This window comes from Myripristis murdjan, chromosome 15 (genome assembly GCF_902150065.1).
Source record: "Myripristis murdjan chromosome 15, fMyrMur1.1, whole genome shotgun sequence".
NCBI classification, from domain to species: Eukaryota; Metazoa; Chordata; class Actinopteri; order Holocentriformes; family Holocentridae; genus Myripristis; species Myripristis murdjan.
The window spans coordinates 12,093,913-12,117,156 of NC_043994.1; the positions used below are offsets into that span (position 1 = coordinate 12,093,913).

Here is a 23,244-nt window from a genome sequence, read left to right on the forward strand (position 1 = left end):
AAATGCACACATTTCAAGTCATGGCTGAGATAGATCATTATTAATTTGACATAGATTATTATCAACCTGAGACAGTTAGCCACTTTTAGTTCATTATGTTAGGCTATTTTTTTGGACAGCTATGAAATGAAACACAATTCATTTTGTTATGTTCTAATTTGGTTCATTTTTTTTACTGTGTTTTTAGCACTAGTCTGTTAATGTTTAGAAAACAAAAGGTCACATTTGATTTTTTTTTTCTTAGGAAAATTTATGATTCAAAATTTCAGACTTGGCAGGTAGCGGCACTAATGGAAGATCAGAGCAGCAAAATTCAGCACCAGAGTAGAACCTCTGCAAGCCTTAATGACCTTTGACCTTGAACATGTAAAAAGGAGTTGCTGCTCACAGTTGAACAGGTTTGTCTGTGCTGTGTTGATCTGGTGATTTCTTGTTTCCTCATCTCTTTTCTCCTCTCCCTTCACCAGAACGTGACGATCTCAGTAAACATCTACAGAGGCATCAGGAACCTCCTGGACTCCTACCATGTCCCAGAGCTCATCAAGGTACACACTCAAGACTAGTGTCTTGATTTTTGTGTGTGTTTGGAAACTGGAATACTGATTTCAGCGTCATTTCAATCGATTTCTGTATGTGTGTCAGGATGTGATCGTGCTGGTGGATCCCAAAGACCAGACACCCAATGGCTCTCTGTCAGCGGCTCCCCCTGTCACCGTGAGTAGGACAGTCTGTGCATGACCATGAAACACTGTCTAAAGCTGCAGAGATGGATGTATAGTACTTCAAACTCACTGCGCACTACGTAGAAGTAGCGATTTCTTTTCAATAAACAACTTCATACATCTAGTATTCTTATAAAAAAATATATTTTACCATAATTACATGCTATGAGTCAATGTATAAAAGCACAACATTGCTTTTCATGTTAGAACAAAGACCAGAACAGTAGTGAAGAGATGGGTATGTATATCTATCTATCAGATGTGCATTTGTCTGACACCTGTCTCTCTCTACTTTGGCCTATTGAGGACAAAGTGATGGTGCTGGAGAAGAAACTGGCCGAACTGAAAGAGCTGAAAGAGAAGAACGAACCGATTGGCCCTGTACTCAAACAAGCCATAGTGTTGCTCTGTGCTGAGGAGGTAGGCACGGGGGGTTTTGGTGTTCTCATCACTGAACTGATGATCTGATCAACAGCCTCCAGTCTCTGAAAACCAAGATGTTTTCCTTTGATTTAGTCTACTTGATACAGTCATAAAGTGCGAAATGGTTTTGCTGTGTCCTGATGGTGTTTGCGTCTCATCCAATCAGAATTTGGAGCGTGCCCTTGAGCTGAAGCAGCAGTACGAGGAGGAGATGACAGCCGGCGGCTACGCCACCCTCATCAACCTCTGCTGTCGCCACGACAGTGTGGAGGAGGCGCTCAACCTGAAGAGAGAGCTGTGAGTGGAGCAGGACGGACGCACTCTCTCTCTCACACACACACACACACACACACATACACAAGACAGCGCTGTGACCAGTAGTAGGCCATTAAAGTTTAACATGAGCAGTATTAGGGGAGACATTAATGCAGGGTCCAGCCACTTTGTTGCCTGGCTAAAACACAGGAACCGCTCTCCTCCTCAGCCCCTGTTTCCTTCTTTCCTTTCCCTTCTGCTGTCCTGGCTCCGGTGTCATACTCTCAACTCCAACAGCGGAAAGCACAGCAGATGAGTTGTATTACTGTAAGTGGAATGCATTAATGTCTGTCTGTTTCTGTTCTCCCTCCTTCTCTGTCTCTAGGAGTCGTAAGGACTCATCAGTGGCTCTGGATGCCAATAAATACATCGCCCTGGTCAAGGCCCTCTCCAAGCACGGCAGAGTCGAAGGTAGGTTCCTCATGACCCTTATTTTTCTCTGACAGGAGGCCCGGCCGACTGAAAAAAAGCCTGAATGTGTGAGAGTCGGTACGCCAAGCATGTGTGTCGCTGACTCTCTCACAGTCTGTCTTTCCCCTTTCCCTCAAACCACATTAGCCAGCCATTTTCAGAATGCTACGGTGGGTTTCCTTCAGCCCATCGAAGACCCAATTACCATCAGTGTAGCTGCTCTGCTTTGTGCACACAATGACAGGCAAAATGTTTCCCTTGTCTATCCTCGCCTCTCCTCTCCTCCCCATCGCTCGCTCTCTCCGTCTTGCTCCCTGTCTCTCTATCCGACCCCCTCCCTCTCTCTCTGTCTCGATGCGTGTCATTCTCTCGTTTCTTCCCCCTCACACACACCCACGTCAGTGAGAAATGAGAGAGGGGGAAAATTGCAGGACTGTGTGTATTTTTCCAGAATTATTGAAATCCGCCTTGATGCTAATGGCAGATCATGTCCGCCAAAGTGCTTGAACATTTCACACACACACACACACACACAAACATAAACGCACACACAGCCACACACAAATTTGCATGTGAATTCAAGCAAAAGGCATTTGGTGGGGACGTTGGTTGGTGTGTCCGGGTGTGCGTGTATCGGCGACGCTAACACATTTGCCATTAGCCAGAGTGTGCATATGGAGGGGACGCTTGTCATCCACATTAGCACACATGGCTAACCTTGATGTTAGCCTGCCCCCACCCAGACGCTTGTCTGCCCAGCTCCCACCACACACCAGGCCCACTTGAAGATCATGCCTCCTGGCATCTCTCTTGATTTCTCGCCCTTCCTAATGGCTTTGTTGTTTTTGCCATTGCCTCATACCTCTTCATGCGTCCACCTCTCCAGGCAACTCTCTGCCCGTCCTCTTCCATCTTTTTGTTTACGTTTCCACCTTTTTGTCTTGCCTCCACCTTTTCCTCGCATTCTTTATGATTCCCTCCTCTTCTTATTCTGTTGCCTCTGCTGCTCACGATTTACCACCATCCCCGATCTTACTTTCCCTACAACCATTCAAACCTCCATCTGTCCATCCGTCCCAACCATTTGTTCATCTGTCCATTCATTAATTTCACATTCTTCCGTCAAGGGCCGCACTAACGCTTGGTTCAAACTTTCTACGTTGAAAGTAGGAACATATGATCGTGACTGGGGGTGCAAGTCTTGTTTGCGAGTCTTGGGCATTCACACGTCGCTCTTTCTCTTCCTGCCCTCCAAAGTAAACACCTTCTTGGTGAAAGTCCTCCATGTCGTTCCCGTGTCCATGCCCACATTTTTTGCACTTCCTTATGCACGGGAAGTAGGACTCAGGCTTACTGTTTGGTGTAGAGGCATATCGATTTTCTGGCAAACGATTGTGTGCCATCAGCTTAATTCATAATGAGTATAAAATCAATGTTGTGATCATTTTTTGCAAGTGAATATTTACTTAATCAGGTCAGCTTAAGACAATTCTCTGGTAACACCGCTATGTGCTGAATGTTTTACTGAACACTGTAAACTCAGAGCATTTTATTGGAGTCACTGAGCAGAACAACATTTAGATAAATCAGTATTTCCCTTTACAATATCTAAAGAAACTTCAACAATAAACAATGTAATAAAGAGCATTGATATCAAATAAAGAGGAAGTTTGCTAATTACAGTATCTTAAAGTTTCCTAGTGATAATCCGAGTGCATAGTTTTATGAATACGCCCCTCTAGCCGGCCATCCACTGCCCCAGGGAACCAGCTGTGCTCAATTCAGCTCTGGCCTCTGTGTGAACATTGGCTCCAGGAGGGTGGACAAGCCCCCCTCGCCTCTTTCCCTCCATTTTTTAATATACCTCTCCTCCATCACCAACCCTCGTTTTTGACCTGACCTTGCCTCTCTCCTTGTGTCTATCCATCCACCCACTTTGGTAAACACAACTTGTCCTGGCTTTAGATGCCCCTGGATTCTTCTTTGGTGCCGTGAGTCTCTTTTGGTGGTTGTGTGTGTGTGTGTGTGTGTGTGTGTGTGTGTTGGGAGAGAGACATTGCTAGCAGTCAAGCCATGGAACATTAGATGAGCCAATGGGCTGTGTGATGTTTGTTTACCTGGCCTGTCTGCCTCTCTGTCCCTGTGTGTGTGTGGTTTGGCTCGCTTTGCTGGCTGCGATGGTTGGCTGAGCTGATGGATATGCATACTGGCTAAACGGACAGATGAAGGGAGAGATGGAGGGTGAAAGAGGGAGGGAGGGTTGGACGTTGGACGGAGCGATGTTAGCTGGTGTAGCTCCATTTGGGCAGATCAACTCCAAGCCATTGGTCTCAGTGATTAGCGGGTCTGTCAGCGAGTGATGGAGAGAGGTATGGATAGAGAGGAGGGAGGGGCATGGAGAAACACACAGAGAGAGAGAGAGAGAGAGAGAGAATCAAAGATGCATCTGTGCCGAGACACAGGTCCATCAGGTCAGGTCATTAGGCCAATTGTTGACTCCACCATCTGGGAGCAGATTGTTTTCCTCTTTTAACTTTGCTTCAGGTAGCTATCTCAGTGCAATTTTTGAGTTCTGGTCATATTTTTTGCCATTGAGCATACCTGGTTTTAAAATATCTGTCCTGCAACTTGCATGGCTAGATTTATTTAAAGAAATTTGTGAAATTTGTAATGTTTTTTTTTTTTAAGTAATATTTATGTGGGGTTTAACGGGAGTCTGGTAAAACTTTAAAAAGATCCACCATGACTGGAGATCCTCCTCATACTCTGTTGAGAAATATCAAAAGTATTTATCAGCTTGACGAGTCGAACCCGTCCTGTTTGACAGCGCAAGTAGTCTGTTCAGAACTGAGCAATTACACTATAAACCAGATTTGCCACAGATGCTCTGTTTGCAATCCCCGATACACACCGATTCAGATAAGTTAGCTACTGCTACATGAGAAATAATCTTTTATATAACCTGCGTGAAACATACAGTGTTATTAGTATGCACAGAAGTTAGTGTGAACCTACTGGCACATCAGAATATTTATATCATCCCATGCAATTTTACTTACAAATTAACACTTTCCGCACGTAATATATTCATGTTGGCGTTACCTAGTCAGTTGAGGACATTTTCACCCTGCTGCTCTGCAACATATGCTCCCATATCTTTGCTGTAGTTCACTGTAGAGAAACAAGGTTTTTCAGTTTCTTCCTGTTTATTTACATTGCTCAAATTGCTCAAATCAATGCCCCCGGCTCAATCAGCCATTGTACACAAAGTATTGGTGCAAAGGAAATTAAGATGTATCAGATACCTGTAGGCCAAGCAGATTCTTAGTGATGTGATCTTGTGAAATTAGAGGCTTGCAGTTGGACGTTCAAATCCCTGTTGCACTGACAACTGTAACTTGGGTCTGTGCCACTCCACCAACGTCAAATACAGGTGCTGTCTTTCTGAAAGTAACTCCTAAGCATTCCACTTATTTGGCAGCAAAATGGAGTTTTTTTTTTTTTTATTTTTTTTTTATTTTACCAAGCTGTTGTAACTTTTAAGGATCATGTGTGGTTGATTATAATATCAAAATATAACTACATGCAGGGTAGCACAGCGCTGGGATGATCGTCAGTAAATATCTCTGCTTCTGAGCCTCTTCCATTCTCCTCATCTAACCCAAAGCAGCCTCACCCTCTCCCTCTCTTCCCTCTTTACTGGTGCCCCCTCCATTGCCAGACATCCCACTTCCCCACCCTCCCTTCCTCTGTTACCCCCTTCCTATTTTTCCCCCTGTCCCATTAAATCTGTGACAGCCTTTGGTTCCCATCGCCATAACAACTGGCAGAGAGAGGTGGAGAGATGGAGAGACAGACTGGAATTAGGATGCCAAAGCACTCACCAGTGGCCCTTGTCCCTCAGCCCGCATGCACGTGTGCATGTGTGTGTGTGTGTGTGCCTGTGTGCTGTCTTCCCAATTGAGAGTGACACTCTTGTGGGGTTTGTTATATTACTAGCTTTGCAGGTTTTAGTGTCATTAGACCCACTCACTTTGTGTTAACATTCTGTGTTTTCCTGCTTTTGTGTCTGCTGTCATTCTCAGCGCTGTTTCTGTAAAGTGAGATAAACAGGTGTCTATCCAGGTTTCTCGCTCATACGTTTCAAGCAAGTACTCAAGCCTCTGCCTGTTCAGTGCTGTGAGCCTGTGCCTGCACATTATCCAGACATATTCTCTGTCTCTCTCTGGCTTCTTCTTGCTCAGGCCGTATAGATTAGTATCTGTGGTGGAGAGCGGCTGTATCGCTGTCAGCCCATTAGCTGCTGTCTAAATAGACAGTAAACACATCTTAATAACCTCACCCTGATACACCACAGCTACACACACACAAAAACAAGCACACACACAGTCCCTGCTCACCATTTAGCCCCTAGCATTGGCCAGATGGGCGCGTGGCCCAGTAAAAAGCCCTCCATTACCGGCTGGACTTGACCAAACCGATCCACCCCTCATCCCGCTTGCCGAGGTCTTACCGGGGCCGCGGCGGGCCCTCGTCGTCGCATACCTATAATTTAGCCCCCCAAGTGCTTTCCACGCGACCACTGCAAAAAGCTGGCCTCCATTGTAGGGGTCCGGTAATTGTAGTCTCGTTTAGAAAACCGCAAGTAGCAATTAGCGCCGAGTTGGCATTATACGGGGTTGGATTTGCATCCCTGCTGGGTGCAAAATGCTGTTTTAATATGGGTTTGTTTTCCCCACATGGAATTAGCTAAAGGGGCCTTTTATCATATTCACACACCCTGCTCTCTCCCAGCCAAGCTCTGCCTGCCTTTCTCTCTCTGCATATCTGCATGGACTCTCTCTCCTCATATTTCTTATTTTTCTCTCTGCCTTTACTTCTGACTTGCTCTCCCTCCCTCTTTCTTGTCATGATTTTATTCGTCTTTTGAGAGGCGGTGGACTTCATGTCAAGGGCCTTGTTCAGACTGCGGGCAAATCAGATTTGTTTTTCAACTCAGACCTGTCCGAACTGTTATTTGCATGTGATTGGATCGGATTTGTGTGTCCAGACATCACTAACCTATCTGCATGGGTTGCTGTGGTAACGATTTAGGTGTCAGTAATTACAAACACTGGTGATGTTTGTTTTCCAGAACAAAATCATGACAAAGTCGACTTGATACCAGTAACAGTCAATCAAGTTGACTGTTGTTGTCTGTGTTGTCCACTATATTTGTCTGCTATTAGCAGCATGGATTTTGCTCTGCCACTCTAAAGCACTTCCCTTACTCTGGATTTGATGTTGTCGTTGTGCATTGCATTGAGTGATGCAAAAGACAATTTGAAATCCGATTTGAGCGGCCAGAGAGTCGTCTGTAGAAATCTGATAGGAATCACATTTCAAACCTCCTCCCAATGTCGCTTGAATCTGATTAGCAAAAATAACATTTATTGTGTTTTTTGGTGTCCAGACTTTCTAAAATGAACCTTGATATGCTAAAAAAAAAAAAAAAAGTCTGGAGTCTGAACAAGGTCTAAAATACCCCCACTTTTATCTAAGATTTTGTCCTCCCATCCCAGAGTTAACGGTGCATACCTTCTACTTTTTTCTCAGTTTGTAACACTTTCTCTGCCTGTCTCCTCTTCCATCCATCACAGAGGCCGTGGAGATGCTGAAGGAGATGAGAGAGAAGGAGGTGGTGGTGAACGACGCAAACGTCACCACACTCTTTCACATGCTCAATGCCTTAGCGGTCAAGGGCAACGCCCCCACCATCCGACGGCTCCAGGACACCATCTTCACTCTGGGACTGGCCAAGCCCACTGCCAACCTTTGCTCCCCTCTGATCACAGCCTACCTGGACAGGTACATACGGGTGTGCACCAGCTTTGGCCGTACAGACACTCACACACAAATGTAACAGTGAGGCATTCGTTCATGCTTTGCTCTTTATCCAGGGCTGAAGTTGCTAAGTTCTCCAACAACCAACCAACCAGCGCACTTTGTTGTCAGAATTGTCTCCTCATTTGCCAAATTCCTTTTCCAGGTGTGGGTGTCTGTGTGTGTGTGTGTGTGTGTGTGTGTATGTATGTGTGTGTGTATTTCTCAATGAGTCACTCATCCCCCCATGATCATAGCTGGGGTTACATTCTGGGTCAGTGATTCAGACAGAGAGAGGATGTGGAAATTGCCCCCTTTGTGTGTGTGTGTGTGTGTGTGTGTGTGTGTGTGTGTGGTGTTAGAGCCAGGCTTTGTTTGTTTGTTTGAGGATTCGCCAGCTGCAACTCCTCCCATGCCCCCACCTCCGATCTCCAAAATCACCCACTTGCATATTCCCTCAGTCCAAGGTGTAGGGGTGCTTGTGTGTGCGTTTGTGCTCATCTGTTTAGAAATGGCCATCGATGCTTCTTCCCTATAATGCCAATATGCAAATTAACTTCACCAAACACTGGCCCTGAGGTCACTGGTATTTCCCCTCCCCTACAACTCTATTCAGTGTGTCTGTGGGTGTGGGTGTGTGTGGGTGTGTGTGTGCTCTATTTGTCAGAACAGCTTTTAAGTAGATCAACTCATTAGCATGTTAATTATGTACAGAGCACTAATTGCTGGATTTACCACAGCCATGCTGTGCGCTGTTAGAGGCCCTCTGCCACACGCATACACAGTCACACACACAAACATGCTTACACACACACACTATGCTTACCTCTACTGTACATGCTAGGCTAAGCCCGCACCTGTGCACGCGAAGTTTGTCTACATACACACACACCCACACACACACACACACACTCACCGGTGCTCCCCTGCTGCTGCTTGTTTTGCTGTAAGTCAGGTCTCTGGCACAAACACAGTTTGCAGGTTCACTTGTTAATCACTGCCTCAGTGAGATTAGCAGGCTAATTTACTCCTGGGTCATCAGCAGCAGCCAAAGCGCGCGCACACACACACACACACACACACACACACACACACACAGGCACATCAGCTCACCGCACCCCTGCTTACGAATCTAGTGTTCATGTGCCAAGTGTCCACCTTCCAAATGACACTTAGTGCACACACACTCATGAAAACAAGTTAAGAAGCTTCTGGTATTCTGCCATCATCAGTCAAATGTTTGAAATTGCATTACAGATGTATTGTTTATCAGCCCCCAAGTTTGGTCTAGATAGGAAAGCCAGTAAAAGCAAAGGAAGCAGTGACAAATAGGTGTAAAGTGGTGACTTACTGCTGAAATAATCACTCAGTTATAACAGTTATTAGTCATCCAAATTATAGTGAATGTAAGTGATTCTTTATTTTGCTGAAGACCCCTGTGGGTCCTTCTTGAGAACTCCACTTTGAAAACTAATGCTTTAATCAATATTCAGAAACAAACACCAACATGTTTGTGTTTTCTTCCTGTCCTGTCTGTGTTGATTGAGCTGAAAAGTGCATAGGCACTGATTTCTTAGATTCAGGCACTGAATAACCATTTAAAATGTTAAGATTACTCCAAAAGAGTTGATAAACTTTTCTGTGAGAAGCCCACTGTCAAAAAAGTAGCCAGCAGCATTACAGTCAACACCATATGCCCAGACAAACATTTGGCTACAATACTCTTGGTTCCATCATGAAACCCTCAGTGCGAAAACGCTTCTGGGAATGGTTTTTCATGTTTGGCACCGATGAAGACCAACACAAAATGTGAAATGGTAACTGGAGTTTGATGTGCACGTCCAGCTGTGGCTCAGCCGAGCCTCAGGCCAACTTTTAGCACCACAACGCTGGACTCCTGGACTCTTGTAACATCTACCTCCTCTCTCGCCTCTGTTTGCCGTTATCTTTTATCCACTTTCACTCTCTCCACCTCTTCATTCCGTCAGTCAGCGGACATCCAGACGGCAGGGAGGAGGAGGGATGGAGGGAAGCGATAAAAGAGGACAAAAGCACGCATCACTCCCGCCTGCGCCCGTCTCATCGCCACGTCAGCGCTAATGACTTAATGAACACTTCTCCGGCAGATTAGCCCTTGACAGCCCGTCATATGCACCGCCCTGTTAGCCTCCGTGCCCATCCACACAGCAGTGTGTGCGCTAGTCCGCCATGCTAGCTGGCAGCTAGCTTGTCTTACCTCAATCCTCTAGGGGTGATTAGCGACAGCAGATGGTAATGAGGACAACAAAATAGGGAGCTAGCAGGAGATTTAAGATGAGATGGATAGAGAAACGGAGGAGATAGACAGAATATGAGGAGGAGTTGGAGGAGAGAAAATCAGACAGTAGTTGAGTGTCTCAGATGGAAGATGCTTGCTTCACTCCCACTCCTTTTTATCATCTTTTACTGTGTGTACAGTGAGTTTAAGTGGGGTCCAGAATGAGAGGAGTTGAATAGAAAAGTATTTTCCGTCTGATTAGTGGAGATAGGAGAAGCATTTGACAACCAAAAGAGAGGCAAAAAGAGAAAATGGAGTACGCTAAGACAAGGCGAGGCAGCCAGAGGTGAAGCGAGCGAGTTGATGAGAAGGCAGACAGAAGAAAAAAGAGAGACTGAGGAGGGGACAGACATGCTGAAAGACACAAGCTGATTTACAGCTCTGCCAAGCAAAATGGTTGTTTAGGTCAGACCTCGGCACACACACACAGTCATCATGCACGCATTCACCTGAACGGGAATGAGCGTGAGCATTTGTAAGTGCCGGTCTTGAGCACTTGAAACAGCAGGCTAGTTGGTGTCATGATCACACTCTCATTTGCGTGCAGAGACGTCCACAGTGCGCTTTCCCCTCCATCTAGGACAGTGGGTTGATAACAGGCCTGCCGATCTGCTCCGAACAAAGGAGGGGGACGGAGGGAGAGAAAAAGAAGGGGGGGAGTGAATGAGACAAAATGAGCTTCCTTGTCTAATCCTTCAGGTTTCCACAGCGCCAAGCACTCGTTATTTTTTCAGGGCTTAATTGGCTGGAAAGTGGCTGACATGCAAAGTTGGGGACATTAACAGGGGTGTGCGCTGCTGTAAATGGCAATGCAAAGTGACAGTTAAATTGTACCTAGGGGAAATTATCCATCTTTCGACATCCTTAGCTCTTTTTTTTTGGGCTGGGTTCGGCGGGCAAAAGAGGGGGGAGAGGGGAGGAGAGACGAGGGGGTGTAATTGCAACGCCAGGCCCTTTTTTTTTTTTTTGCCAAGAGTGATGGGAAGGGTTTTTAAATTTTTTTTTTCATAGATGTCTCATTAGGAAGGAGGGATCATAAGGAGGTGTGGAGGAGGCTGATGGGTGAATGAATGAGGTGGGCTGAAATGGATGGAGGAAAGGAGTGTTGAATCTCATCCACTGGCTTTGCGCACAGTGCATGGGAATATCTCCAGTCTAGCCAGTTACATGCACCCCAACAGCTAATTGCACATTACAAGAATTATAAACTGCTTTCTACATTTTTTTTTTTCTCATCCACATCAAACTTTTGGAATTTACAGTTGCATAGCTGCCCCCCCCCCCATCGTCTCATTTTGTCCTCACTCTCGTTCCGCCCGACTCTTTTTCTCTCTGTTGTTCAATCAGACTGTTGTGCCGCTGAACAGCCTCTTGACTGGCGCTGCTGAATAATGTTGTCCCTCTTCATTTCAATTAGCAGACCTCTTTACCTTCCACCCCTAATCACTCCATTCCTCCTCCCTCTATCCCTCTCCTCCGTTCCTGCCACACCAAAACACAAGCCAAGGTCATACGCGCTCATATTTTTTCCGGCTTGTTGCTCTTTTTGGGCATATTTCTCTTGTCCGGTTGACTAATTGATGAGAGGAGAAAACACTTCAGAAATTATACCTGTTGGCACTTTCTCTTTATCTCTCCCTCTATCCATCCCTTTCCCTTTCTGTAAGGCTCTGGCTCTTTCTCACTCGCTCACGCTGCCCCCTTAGTCCCCCGGCGGGTGCCCTATCTGCTTTGACCTCTGTATGATTGACATGGTAATTACCCAATCAGCAGATTGATGGCAGCGCTGTCACAATAGAGGGGATTGGAGTGGTCTATTCCCGCTCCCCCCTTCTCTCTCTCTCTCTCTCTCTCTGTTTCCTCGCTTCCTTTCACCCTCTTCCTCTCTGTATTCCTCTCTCGCCTTCTCTTTATCACTCCATCAGGCGTCCTCCCCAGCCGCTCTTTTGTTTGTTCGTGCGATCAGGAGGGGCGGCCAGAGGGTGGGACAGAGGGGAGGCTAGATCGAGCAAGAAAAGGATGACATGGGAATGAGACGGCGGGGTGAGGCGGGAGGGTGGGGTGGGGGGGGCGCTCTAATTTTGTTGCCATATTTTTGCTAAATTGCTCAGCTGGGGGGCGAGGTCATCGGAGGGGAGTGAGGCCTGACAGCATGGAATCACCAGGAAGAGGAGAGAGGAAGAGAGGAGAGGGGTTAAAAGAGCAAAAGAGAGGAGGGAGGAAGCTTGAAAAAGAGGAGAGGAGAGGGAAGGGGAGGGAGAAAGTGAGGAGATGAGAGACGCGGAGAGAGGCTGAAAAGGAAATGAGAGAAGGATAAAAGAGAATAAAGGAGTTGGGGGAGTGGTTGGAGAGGACAAAAGCGGAGAGAAGACGGAGGTAAAGAAGGAGGGTAAAGATCAGATGAGTCCCTCTGTCTATTTCCTAGCTTCACTTCTAAAAGCCTGTCCAAAGAGACATTAGCCCTTGGCAGACAGGTGCATGTGTGTGCGTGTACCGGATTGTGTGAGAACGATGCACCGGGGCCAAAGGCTTCGTTTGCCACAGTTGTGCTGTCACGAATTCAAAGGCCTGTATTGTTGTGGCGGGTCAGAGTGCCTCAATAGGAGGTCACAGGGTGAACGCCCCGTGACACGTTCCCTATTCTCTACCGACACAATCCCATACAGGTCTGATCAGACAGCTTGACACCTAACTCGCTGCTCTCTCTCCCATTCTCCCTCTGTGTGTGTGTGTGTGTGTGTGTGTTTGTGTGTGTGTGTGTGTGTGCGCGCAGCAAAGACCTGCCCGGAGCTCTTGAGGCAGCCATCGAGTGCCAGAAGTGCTACAACCAGCTGCCTCGTATCCACGACATCCTTGTTGGCCTGGTGGAAAACGGAGACACAGAAATGCTGCAGAAAGGTTACACATCATTACATCCATGTTTTCCAGCCGTCTTGCTGCTTTCGGTTTCACCAGCCTTCCTGTCCACACCCCCCTTGTTTTGTACCCATTGGCTGATGGTTTTTTTTTTTTTCCCAGTGGGACAACTCTGTGTGCTCATTTCTTTGCAAAACGATAATCAGAGAGGTTTTGAACCAGTGTAGTACATAAAACGTTACAGCCAAGGAACAGGTATTTATTTTCCAGCCATTTTTTAAACCAGTAACCTATGACCAGCTATAGATAGATAGATAGATAGATAGATACTTTGTTGATCCTTCACAGGAAATTGCAGTTGTTACAGCAGCAGTGCATTCATTCATTTCTCACACTCAGGTAACAACAATAATAAAAAACACTATCTAAAACAGACATAGAATAAAAACAGACTTATAAAAAAATGTCCAAAAAAAAATACAAATTGTTAAAATAAAATTTACGCTAAAGTGCTGAGATAGATATTGTCTGAAATCAGCTTCATAAAATAATTTCGGTATTGGGCCAGCGTTATTTTTACTGCCAGTATTTGTCCAATTAAAGGTTATATGATCTTTTGATCAAAAAACAACTGTTCTGTCTAAAAAAGCTACACCTGTTCTGCAGATCCTGAATGCTGGTTATGGGTATCGGCATCAAACAACCATATCAGTACATCCACACTGAGGACACAGATCACAACCTCAGGTTGTGCTGAAAATTTGTGACACAAAGCCAACGATTAAAGCCAATAGAATTTGACAAACTATATCATGACGATCACAAATAAGGTTCATGCATTATTTCACTTTGTGCCAATAATCTCCACATAGCTAGAGGCTTAAAGCTACTATTATTATAAACCTGCCATGTCTAAAAATGAACAAACAGCACAACCCACAAAAGTTTTTTGTCCAAACTTCCTCTTGTCAAGATCCAGAGTAGCAGCGTCCCCTATTATTGCTATTTGCAGCTGTATTCTAACATTAGCCCTCGTCCAGCTCAGTCTGTGTGGAAGTTGTTCTGGTTGACACTAGCACTCTGTCATCTGTGTGTGTGTGTGTGTGGTAAAGAGAAAATGAAGTGCCTGTGCAGTGTTTGTGTTAAGCGTGTGCGTATCAAGCGTGTACTATTCCAAGAGCGTATAAGAGGGCCAGAGAGTGAGAAAAGGTCAGGGCAGGGCTGCTCTGAAGCATGTCAGCTGATCGCATTTTCAACAGTTTCCTGATAATGTCGACAGCGCCGTGGTGAAAAAGGTCAAGTTCAATGTGCCACGGGGGCGAGTGGCTCTGGAGTGGTTGGATCCTTGCTGTCGAGCACCTCTCCACCTCCTCCCCCTCTCCTCTGCTTCCACATGTTCTCTCATCCACCCTGCCCTCCCACCCTCTTCTCTGACCCCCTGAAAGGTGACAGCCCCTCCGAGTCTGTCGCTGCACCCTCAAAAAGCAAAATGACATTCGCCCTGATTGCTTGACAAAGACTAGCATCTAAACCAGTGCTGACCATGGGGTGGCATGTGACATAACTCATACTCACCTTGATGGTTTTGGGAGTTCATGCTGTGTGCCTTGACAGGCCGCACCATGGGTTGTTCCATTTGGACCCATATTGTTGCAGTGCCCAAATGTAGGAAAATCAAGCTGCCACGAAGCCTCATGTGAAATACTGAACGGCAAACATCAGACTTGCTCATTTTCAAAGACTGCAGCTGTTTCCACTGGCCCACATTACACTGGAACCATGAAGCGTGTTGTCTTATCTAGACTCACAACTTTGACCATGACTTTGCATCAGCAGCAAAATAAGGTGGCAGGTTTTTCTGAGGATTTTTGTATCCACGGTGGGGATTGACCTGTTTCAAGGCAAGAGGAACTCACACATGCTTTTAATCTGGATGTTGTTCAGAAAAACGCTACAGGAGCTTTTGATATTCCAGACTCCCTCTTTCTGTCTCCCTCAGATTCATGTCTCACACACTTTTGGTATCATTTAATGCACTGGATGCAAGTTGTGTATGTCAGCTTATCCAGTATAAACTTGTCCTCATTAGGTGTACGCTGTTACTAGAGATGGCCATTAATGGAACTGGAATCGGAAGAAGCCCTTACAACATTGAAAGACTAATGATTTCTATAAGCAATTCCTAAATTTGGGATTTTGTCATTATTCTTCCTCTTGGCGTTTACATTTGATGTGATGTGGTTGTGCTGGGAATGTTCAGATGTCTCATCGAGAGGCTTTCAACTGCAAGCTGGAAAACAGCAGCAAGAATTCTAGTTTTAGTTAATTCATTTGAGCATATAACACCTCAGTCTATCTTAAAGCTGCCCTCTTCAGATTGTGACTGTCCTCCCAACAGGGATGTCTAAGCAAATATTTAATTCTCTTACACCTGGGGTCAAAAATTCAGATCTCCTGAGTCTTTACAGGGGACAGGCGCTCAACAGCAGAAGGGTACAAGTAATAGCTGTAATGTTTCTCTATAACGGTACCATTTTTTTTTTTAAAGATTATTTTTTAGCTATTTCTGCTTTATTTAATAGTCACAGCTGAGAGACAGGAAAGGCAGGGAGAGAGAGGAGATGATATGCAGCAAATGGCCTGAAGTTGGATTTGAGCCCAGGACGCTGCAATCAGTCTCAGCCTTAACAAGTGGAACACGCTCTTATCCAGTGAGCCAGCAGGGCGCCCCACGGTGCCATTACTTTTAGAGTTTTTGTGTAACAATGTAAAAGTGTGTGCGTGTCCCAGTTGTTGCTTACTGGATGAAAGCGTGAACTTGAGCACTTGATAATCATAGAAACATGTGACATAAGTGTGAAGGTGCATAATCACAGGTGTGGTGACCTGGAGTTGGCCATGCATTTGTACTGCTCTTCACATCACTCTCTGAAGTATTTACCCCATTTTGGGAATTGAAAAAGAGAATCATTTAGGCATTAAAACTGTAAGAAGTAATCGTTAAGGCATCAAGATTGATAACATCATGTCAACCCTAACCGTGACGTGATGTGTTAGTGATAAGTTGCAAAGCCACAGTGTCCCAACCACCGTGAATTGTAGGTGAAACAGAAACTGTCAAATACACTTCATTGATCTTTCTTTTGAATCCAGATACGAGCAAATAAAATACAGAGAGATTAGTCTCTGTTCCAAGACGTGTGCAAGTTCATTTGCATCGAGTTTGAGTATGAGTGAAGTGTGTGTGTGTGTGTGTGTGTGTGTGTGTGTGTGTGTGTGTGTGTGTGTGTGTGTGTGTGTGTGTGTGTGTGTGCGTGGGGCTGCCAGCTCCCCACCTGTCCTGAAGCTGTTGGATTGAGATAGTATTTGGAGCTGAACTGCTGAGCAGAGCTCTTTAGCAAGTTTACCACCGGAGGGCTTAGGCATTCATTTGGGCCGTGTGTGTGTATGTGAGTTTGTATTTGAGACTAGACCTGCTGGAGCTGCTTTGTGCTTGCACCATTGTGCCAAATTATGGAATCACAGCAAAAAGACGGAGTGCCTGGTGTGTTTGTTCACCTTGCATGCATTGTTATTCATTTTATTCCTATGACCTCTCTCGTGCTCTGATTCTCTCTGTCTCCGTGTGTCACTATCTTTGTCTTCAGCCATGGACTTTGTGAGTCAGGAGCGAGGAGAGATGACCATGCTCTACGACCTCTTCTTCGCCTTCATGCAGACTGGTCGCTACCGTGAGGCCCGCAAGATTATCGAGGTAAACACACACACACATACACTCGCACACAACAAGGCTGATGAGGGATGAGGAAGATGGAAATCTACTTCACACTTTAGAACCTTCTATAAAGGTGGAGGAAGGCGTTTCACTTCATCCTCGGGTCAAGTCTTTAAAAGGCTTAGCAGTGTGTATGTGTTTGAAAACATTTAGAGCTCCAAATCATACCATTATAGGTCCACTACATCTGCTGCCATATTTAACACACAACAACAAATAGTGCTCATTGAAGGCATGCTGTGGCTTTCTGCAAAGGTATCCATCAACCTCGCTTTACTTGGACAGAAAGCTCCCTTTGACATGCGGGACCATCCTCATGTCAAAATGCCTCTGAATTCCCTTCAGAAACTTGCCAGTCATTTTTCAGTCAGTTACGCTCAAAGGATTTGTTTTTGTTATCAGTCCCCAAGGTTAGAACTGAATAACGCGCAAGTGCTTTCATATACTTTTCCCTCTTTATGGAGCTCACTGCAACATGACTGAAAGTGGAAAGCACCGGTCTCTCTCGAGTTTAGACTGACAATGAAGGGCTTGTAGCTCTCAACACGGAACTCTGTGCTTTGCTGTTTGACTGGATATTTTTTTTGTTGGTTTTGATACTGCTCCCTTAGTCCGACACAAAAGAGAGATGACAGCTGGCTACTGGCACTACTGGCTATTCGACCCATCTGCACCTCTTGCCTCATGACAAACTTTTGTTTTTGTAGCCCTATCTGGCCTGATTTTTTTTTTTTTTATCTGTATCATCTTTATTCCTACTGTTAAGTCCTGAGGATTAGTGTGTGTGTGTGTGTGTGTGTGTGTGTGTGTGTGAGAGAGAGCAAGCGAAGGGCAAGGAGGACAGATAAGTGATATTCAGATGGATGAAGGGGAAAGGTCTGGATAGATTGATGGCAAGATTGATGAATAAACGGATGGAGGGATGAGCCTGTCATCAGAGCAGGGGAAACAAGGCCATTTGATTGTCTGATCAGGATGAGAACAAGTAAAAATACGCCTTAACTCCCTCTCTAACCCCCTCCCCTTGCATCCTGGTACGCGCTAAAACAAGGATTTATCTCTATTGAAGATTGCCAATCCCTCTTAAATATTGGCATGTTGTTATTGTGGCTTTCATCCTGCTCATGTTAGATTGTGTCGCTGTTATCCTACTTATAACAGAGAGGCAACCATGTGCCCATGGTGTGTGAGATTGCACCATTGGATAGCCCTGTCGGTGGACTGCAGGTGCACACAGTGTTCTTGATGTCAGTGGAAGATGTAGGCCAGGTGGACAAAAAGCTCCAAAGCATCACTGAGCACCGAGTCTGTTTGGGTGCTAGTCAAAGGTGTGGTCTAGTTGGGTTGCCATGGCCACGGAGCACCAAAGCTAAGCCTGTAGAGAATGTAATGATTCTCCACTTGGGTTGACCATCCAGTTTTCAGCACACACCTCTTGAGAAGTTTACGAGCATCTGTTGTCACTGCTTATCGTTGTAGCTCTGGTCCAGCCTATCAGCTGTCGTGGCTAACTTCTCGGCCTACTTTGCACACATTGTCTTTGCAAAAGTTTTGTTTATAAAGCACATTTTAACGCTAATTGTACCATTGCCACTTCCACACATCACACATTCCCTTCAAACTCTATTAGTACATGCAGAAATCAGCAACTCTGTAAGTGGTAACGGTACAATTTTTGTTAAAACAAGCTTTCGAAACAAAACTTTGAGAATAGAGACCGTTGTTGAGTGTCTTATATGGCTCGAACTTTGACTTTTACTTCGGGTAGCGTAAGTGTATTAAAGCTAGTCAGTAAAGTACGCACAATGCAAAAAAGGCTTTTTATATCATTCCTTAAGGGGTGTTAGTACGGACTAGGTTAATAGCTTAGCTACTGCAGCTAATACCCTGAACCAAAGCTAATAACATTCAGGATGTGTTTTTCCTGTTTGGTTTGTCACATTTTTATGATGAGAAAAAGCAAAAGTCTCATGAAGCCAGCAAATAATCTTACATGGGTTAACATTGCCCACAGATGATAGAATGATTATTTCCTGCTATGTTTTCAGTACATGAACAACTGAGTGTAGCGACTGAAGGTCTCCAGAGTGGTCACTATTAGTGTGTCACCATCTATTTTCATGAGTATTTTCACTAAAAATAGTAAGAAATGTTGTAAAATACCTTTTTGATGTCAGGTTTCAGATGCCCCTGCCCACTTAACCCGTGTAGATGTTTAAACTGACGTTGCTGAAGAGCAAGTTCACCTCTGCCCTCTGTCACTTATTCTATGATGGATATAGCATTGGGGTGATATAGCTAAGTTTGATAGGCGTATCTATCACCTGCATCCGCACACACAAATACTTTTTTCCCTGTGAGAGCGTCAAGTGGCAGTGCAGAGTGGTGTCTCTCTTTAGGCTGTGTTTGGTATAATTGGCAGCTGATTAATCACAGCTAATTAAATGTAATGATAGAGAAAGGTGGCCAATTTTGCACTAAATGGTCATGGTTAGGTAGAGGATTGTCAGGTGGCCGGGGCTATTAGTGCGGCGTGCGTGTGTGTGCGATGGTCAAGGTTAGGTAGTATTGCTAAAGAGTGGTGTGCCATTAGGTGTTTTTGTGTTAGGGAGAGGGGTTGCGAGAGGGTGTTTGGCTGTGTGTGTGTGTGTGTGTGTGTGTGTGTTGAGGTATGTGTGCACTAAGTGGCCAGGTGATTAGTGGAATTAGAACATGAGGAATTGAGATGGAGAGGGTTTGTTAAGTGTAGGTGAGAAGAGGTTAAGGTTTACCCCACGGTGTTGTACTACTGTCTTTTTTCTGTTTTGTGTGTGTGCTCATGCAAGAATGAAAGAGAAAGGTGTAAGGATGCTTTAGTGTATGAAGACTTCACACACACACACACACACACACACACACTCACCTGTGTGTGTGGATTGTCTTTATAATCTGATCTACTTGTCCTTTCTCCATATTACCTTGCTCTGAAAGTGATTGTCTTTGCTGGCTTTTCTTTGTTACTACTTTCTTTGTATTTGCTTGATCCACCTGTGTCTGTGTGTGTGTGTGTGTGTGTGTGTGTGTGTGTGTGTGTGTGTGTGTGTGTGTAAAATAAGTGTGTTCTCCGTATTCCAGTGGATTTTGTTTCTGCCCAGATTAGGAAGATTTGTCTCGACAGGTTTAGAAGCCCCTAGATGTGTGTGTGTGTGTGTGTGTGTGTGTGTGTGTGTGTGTGTGTGTGTGTGCTTGTGTGTGTTAGTGCTTGTGTGTGTTTGAGACTAGACGTGCAAGGGCTGCTCTGAGCCCTGGAGATTTTACCAAGTAAGGGAAATCAGAGGGAAAAGATGGAGCACTTGCACTGGGCCTTAGTCTCTAAGCAGATTAGACAGACTGAGAGAGAGTGCAACGCATTTTAATTTGTCTCTTTGGCTGGCCGGGTAAGAACATAATGCCTTTGCCTGGGACGGATGGAGGGATGGCGAGGCAGGGGAGAAGTAGGGTGAGAGAGAGAAGGAGAGGAGATTTGGAGGAAGTGGTTGAAAGTGGGAGACGGGGATTGAAAGAGGAGAGGATGACGGCAGGAAGGGATCTGCAGCGAGAGGTTTGAGCCCCTCTTCTCCTGCCTCACCCTTCCTGTCGTGGTATGATAGACTCCCATCAAAGAGGCCAGCGGGGATTGAGCACTGTTGATCCCAGTTCAGATTAACTTGCTGGCGGATCTCTCACTCTCCCTCTCTTTCTGTGAAGCAGATTACCAGGGAGTAGAGGGAGGGAGAGATCCTCAATCCCGGTCTTATTCAGATTGTATCAAAGTAGCGCAATCCCAAGAGACAGATGAAATCCCGATCGCTGTTATTCCATGATAATAATCATCAGCCCCCGTCATCACCCCTCCATTCTTCAGGCTAAGTCTTAGCTACACGAGCCTCCAGATCAATCTGTGTCAGCCCACACGCACACATGTTCTTTGTGTCCTGAAAGTACTTTAAATCTCCATAAAAAGAACAATTGACAGCTGTTAAGGCCACACCGCTAATGTATTTGAAACTCATTCATACAGCTTTTATTTACAATTGTTTGCATGAGTGTCACAATAAAAGGTGTTCAGACAGCATCACTGCAGCTGAAGAACATTTGTGTAAAAGAGAACAAGCAGGAAATGAAATAAAAGCTCAGGTACGGTGGAATGGAACAGATTTTTTTGAGCAGATTTTTTTTGAGCAAATTAGAGTGAGTTAAGGTGAAAGATGTAGGAAGACAGAAAACAGTTAATGCAGGGAGGGATGTCAGGTATTTCTCGAAGAGACAAAAAGTGAGTTTTGGTCTAAGCTGAAAAATCCATTCATCTCCTTAAAAATGTCAACCTCACAGCTCTTACATTTACTCATGAGTTTAAAGTTCAAGCTTAAGCTACATCTATCTGTATAATGCTGATGTAAACCCAGCGCACTAATACCTATATACAATAGCTGTTTCACTGCAGAATTATTTATGATTTTAACTCATCCATCCCCTCCATCCAACCGTCTGTATTGACTGATATTATGAAGCACATCAGTTGATGGTAGTATTTCTGAAAGAGCTCTTTAGTCTAAATGGGTCAGCATGGATCAATAGACAAGTTACCTTATAAGTAATGCATTATGGTTTTATGTTGGAACATAATATTCTGAAAGCCACCCAAGCATATAATTAACTTGTATCTTATTGACTTTTTATAGTCATTCATAGATTGAGATCCGCCTTGTGCTGTTTGATCTGTGGTGTAGATGTTGCAAGATGCTGATATTAACACAGCCTGGAAGAGCATATTTTGTCTTTTTCAGTATGAGACACACACAACTTACACTCCCAGGCGCTGTTCAATTTTAGGCTGTTTTGTTGATGCTAATATTATTTACTGTCCACTGTGGTTGCTTTTAACTTTCTTTTTGTCTGTTTTCTAGACCCCTGGGCTGAGAGCAAGGCCCGGACGCCTGCAGTGGTATGCAGAGAAATGCATTGCCAGCAACCAGGTAACAAACACACATAGCACGTAGCTGACTTAGTCACAGTCTGGATGGAGCAATAAAGAAAGCAAAAGTGTAGAAATTCCAACTGTAATTTGGAAATGTGTTTTTGTAGATGGAGGCCTTGGAGCAGATGGTGGACATAACAGCCAAGCTGTTTGAGTGTGACAGAGATGAGATGTACAGCTACATCCTCCGTCTCTGCAGTAAGGCCCCTTCTTTCTTTCTTTCTTTCTTTCTTTCTTTCTTTCTTTCTTTCTTTCTTTCTTTCTTTTTTTCTTTCTTTCTTTCTTACTCTCATTCGTGTGTGTTTCAGCTCAGTTAGCCCTCCTGGCCTCCCACTTAGCCTAATCTCTTCTGCTGCCATAACCTCCCACCTCTGCATGTGTGTGTATGCACAGGGCTCTAGCCTCAGGGTGTGTGTTTTATAAGTGTGAGTGTGAGAGAGAGAGAGAGGGAGAGAGAGAAAGAAAGAAAGAGAGAGAGAGAAAGAGACCCAGAAAACGGGGCCACTCAGAAGTAAGCAGAAGACATGGTGTGATTGCAGTTGTGAAGAGTAGAGCCGATAACAGTTGTGATTGGAGTGTTAAAGCTGATTGTCAACCCATTACAACCCCCTCACCCTCCTGCACACACACACACACACACACACATACACACACCACTAGTTAGTCTGTTTCCTAAATTACAGCGTAGTTGAGGGTCAGTCAGTTGACCAGATTTGTGCTTTGATTGCCCTCTGTCAGCATGGAGCGCAGTCAGAAATTACTCTGTGCCGCTGGCTGCGCGGTGGCCTACATGCAACATGGTGTCTAGACTGCTTGAAACTGTAACAAATTACATAGAGTATGAATTAACGCAGGGGGTTATCAAGTTTTTCACGGTCCAGACCCCCAACATGACTTTAATCAAGTGATTGGTGGAATTAAAACACCGCAGTGATGCACATATTTCCTTTTCTCACTCTTGCGTCTTGTTGCTTTCAGAGCACACCAACGACTGGCAGAAGGCAGATGCAGTGTGGACTAAGATGCAGGAGGAGAACATCATTCCCAGGGAGAGGACACTGCGTATGCTGGCAGAAATCCTGAAGAATAATGGCCAGGAGGTGCCCTTCGAGGTGCCTGAGGTAAAAATACGTGGATGTAATATTTACATCTCGGTAATTCTCATGCTTATGTGCTAGAGCCATGGCGGTGTCCTAAATGGTAGGTAGGTAGATAGGTAGGTAGATACTTTATTCATCCCGCAGGAAATTCACATTTTCTTCAGCAGTATCCACAGATTACAAATTAAGTAAAAAAAAAAAATAGAAATAAAGAATAAGATCTAAGTATAGCAGAATAAGATCTGAGTACAACAGAATAACCTAAGTACAACCCAGTGTGCAAAAAGCAATGTGCAACAAAAAAAAAACAGAAAAAACCGTGTGCATGGGTGTATAAAATGTGCATAGAGGTAGGTCAATGTGCAAATTTGGAAGAAATATACAGTATACACATGATAAATAGCAGAATATACAGTATACACATGATAAATAGCAGAATCTACAGTATACACATGATAAATAGCAGT

At 44.8% G+C, this 23,244-nt stretch overlaps 1 protein-coding gene across 1 annotated transcript in view; it reads left to right on the plus strand.

Annotated features, from left to right (window-relative positions):
- The window catches only part of lrpprc (leucine-rich pentatricopeptide repeat containing), a 64,150-nt gene that overhangs the window by 21,214 nt on the left and 19,692 nt on the right, over positions 1-23,244 (plus strand). The window contains exons 18-28 of the mRNA XM_030070381.1: positions 468-545; positions 643-714; positions 1,029-1,142; positions 1,312-1,442; positions 1,786-1,871; positions 7,511-7,718; positions 12,824-12,948; positions 16,554-16,660; positions 21,607-21,675; positions 21,785-21,875; positions 22,656-22,798. Coding sequence (XP_029926241.1) covers positions 468-545; positions 643-714; positions 1,029-1,142; positions 1,312-1,442; positions 1,786-1,871; positions 7,511-7,718; positions 12,824-12,948; positions 16,554-16,660; positions 21,607-21,675; positions 21,785-21,875; positions 22,656-22,798 — 1,224 coding nt within the window. The remainder of the gene's footprint in view (positions 1-467; positions 546-642; positions 715-1,028; positions 1,143-1,311; positions 1,443-1,785; positions 1,872-7,510; positions 7,719-12,823; positions 12,949-16,553; positions 16,661-21,606; positions 21,676-21,784; positions 21,876-22,655; positions 22,799-23,244) is intronic.